The sequence below is a fragment of the Triticum urartu genome, chromosome 1 (assembly GCF_003073215.2).
Source record: "Triticum urartu cultivar G1812 chromosome 1, Tu2.1, whole genome shotgun sequence".
In the NCBI taxonomy this organism is placed as follows: domain Eukaryota; kingdom Viridiplantae; phylum Streptophyta; class Magnoliopsida; order Poales; family Poaceae; genus Triticum; species Triticum urartu.
Genome location: NC_053022.1, coordinates 509,641,463 through 509,643,702, shown reverse-complemented (window position 1 = coordinate 509,643,702; position 2,240 = coordinate 509,641,463). Strand labels below are relative to the sequence as shown.

Below are 2,240 nucleotides of genomic sequence, written 5' to 3'. Positions count from 1 at the left end.
CCCAGAAGAGGTCATAACAAAAGACGACCTCTAGTACGACAAAAAATGGTCCTACTGATGGTCGTACCAGGTGCAGATAGGCCCGAAAGTTGCCTCTCTGGATGAGATTCTTCATCAATTTCGTCTCCCTTTGTTACCTCGTGTTCCTTGGCTAATAAGGAAGAGTTTGAGAGAGGATTTGACTCAAGTTGAGCCCTTGAATGAAGGTGGAGGGTCCACATCTATGCAAGAGACCCAATCAGGCCTTCTATATATTGAAATGGCAATATCAGAGTCTTCGTCGTGTGTACAAGGAATTAACATGGTCGTAACGAAACAACAAATTAATGAAAGAAAAAGATTTGGGAGAGAAAGGAGCTATGGCAATCTTACAGCAATTTACAGGGGAAAAAGATGATCACGAATCAAAACAGCCTTGTACTTCTTCGGTGGCTTAATGGTTAACCACATTGCACTTCTTCCTGATCTCGCCCTGGCTTCCGGTGAGCGGGTTGGCGTTGCCCATCTTGATCATGGAGGCGGCAAAGTCGGCGAAGAACTCGTCCATGAAGGCGCCGGTGGCATGGCGCTGGACGTAGGCGCGGGTGAAGGGGTCGGTGAGGAGGGCGCCGTCAGAGTGGAAGAGGCCCCTCCGCTTGCTCACCAGCTTGAAGTAGTCGGTGTCGAAGGTCTTGAAGCTGCCGGGGTCCATCTCCACGAGGGTGGTGTTGTCGTTGAGGCTGGCACACTTGCTCTTTAGCCGCATCATGTACTGCGGCTCCAGCGAGGGGTCGATATCGCTGGGGTTCTCCAAGCCGGTGAAGTTGTAGAGCCGGTCGGAGAAGGAGAAGCAGTGCGACGTCCCGATGGTGTGCCCGGCGGACAAGACGACAAGGTCCTTTGCGTCGAGGTTCACGGCGGCGAAGAGCTGGGTGAGTACGGTGAAGTTGGAGGTCGGGGGTGGCAGAGCGTCGGTCTCGTTGGAAATGGACACGCTGCCGTCTCGCCGGCCCAGAGGAACTGTCCAGAATGGACCCTTGCTCTGGAGAAACCATGATCGAGCAGCATTAGAATTTGGCTTCCACACGTACCGTGTCATTTGAAAAATGGCATAGTAGTAGTACTCTACTCACCAGCCATACTGCGTCCCTGGCAATGAGGGCGAGGATGTCGGCGCAGGAGACGGTGTCGGGGCAGGCCTTCTCCACCGCGGCCTTCACCCTCTCGACAAAGCCGAAGCCTCGCAGCGTCTGGTTCGGCTGCGCGTCCTTCTCCGCCGTCTTGTTGGCCGAGTCTAGCAGAACCGAGCCGTCGCACCCCTGCATATTCACGGTGGTCAGGCCATAGCGCACAACGGGGTACGGGCAGATACTGATGCATGCAAATGCAGCATACCCTGACGAAGCAGTCGTGGAAGTGCATCCGGAGGAGCGGCCCGGCGAGGCTGGGCGCCAGTGACAGCGCCCTCACCATCTCCTTCCTCACGACGTCCTCCACGCTGGGGCACGACTCGCTGTAGAACTTGTCGTGCAGCTGCGCCCGCGCGCACGTCGCCGCCACCGCCGCGAGCAGCAGCGCCACCATCGTCGCACCCCTACACGCCATCTTCTCGCCAAGAAGCTTGTTTCTTGCTTGGCTATGCAAGAAACGACGATGGCTAGGTGGCGAGTTGATCAGGAGAAGCTTGAGCTGCTGCTGCTGATGGACTGGCGCCGGGGAAATATATAGCGCCGGAGTGTCCCCACGCCTGCATGTGGTGGGCTGTCCTCCGGAGCAGCAGGTAAAATTCCCATGGTTTAATGAGTTGTTCCTTGTTTGCACTCTGCGGAATCTTTGCCGTGGCAGGTACACCGGCGGCCACCGTACGTATAATGGAGGCGGACGGACAGCCAGACGGAAGCACATCATTAGATGAATTCACTAATTTTCTCTAGACAGCGATTTTCTCACTAACTTACTAATTAGCCATCACGGAGCAAACTGCGGTGCCAAGTTCCAATCAGCAAAGGATACGTGCAACAAATGAATGCCACCACCTACTGGTAGTTTGAAGACATGGAAATATCATGATCCGTATATTTATATTGGCACCACATGCTATCCCGAATCAGCTTTGCTAAGTCTCAGTCGAAGCTATATTCGTTTGATCTTGCGTGAAGATCCGTGCAATTTCGATGTGGTCTGAAATACCTGTAACACCGGAATTTTGAGCCAGAAGCCAGATTTACAAACTTGAAAATAAATTTAAATTATGTTACAAT

General features: G+C 53.5%; 1 protein-coding gene across 1 annotated transcript; it reads right to left on the bottom strand.

Moving 5' to 3' along the window:
- Positions 1-222: 222 nt before the first annotated feature.
- LOC125523573 (peroxidase 1-like) lies at positions 223-1,687 on the bottom strand. Its single transcript, XM_048688597.1, has 3 exons — positions 1,375-1,687; positions 1,113-1,298; positions 223-1,021 (listed from the first exon to the last, which is right to left on the bottom strand). The coding sequence occupies exons 1-3, from the start codon at positions 1,582-1,584 to the stop codon at positions 434-436; spliced, it is 984 nt and encodes a 327-aa protein (XP_048544554.1). The 5' UTR covers positions 1,585-1,687; the 3' UTR covers positions 223-433.
- Positions 1,688-2,240: the final 553 nt, after the last annotated feature.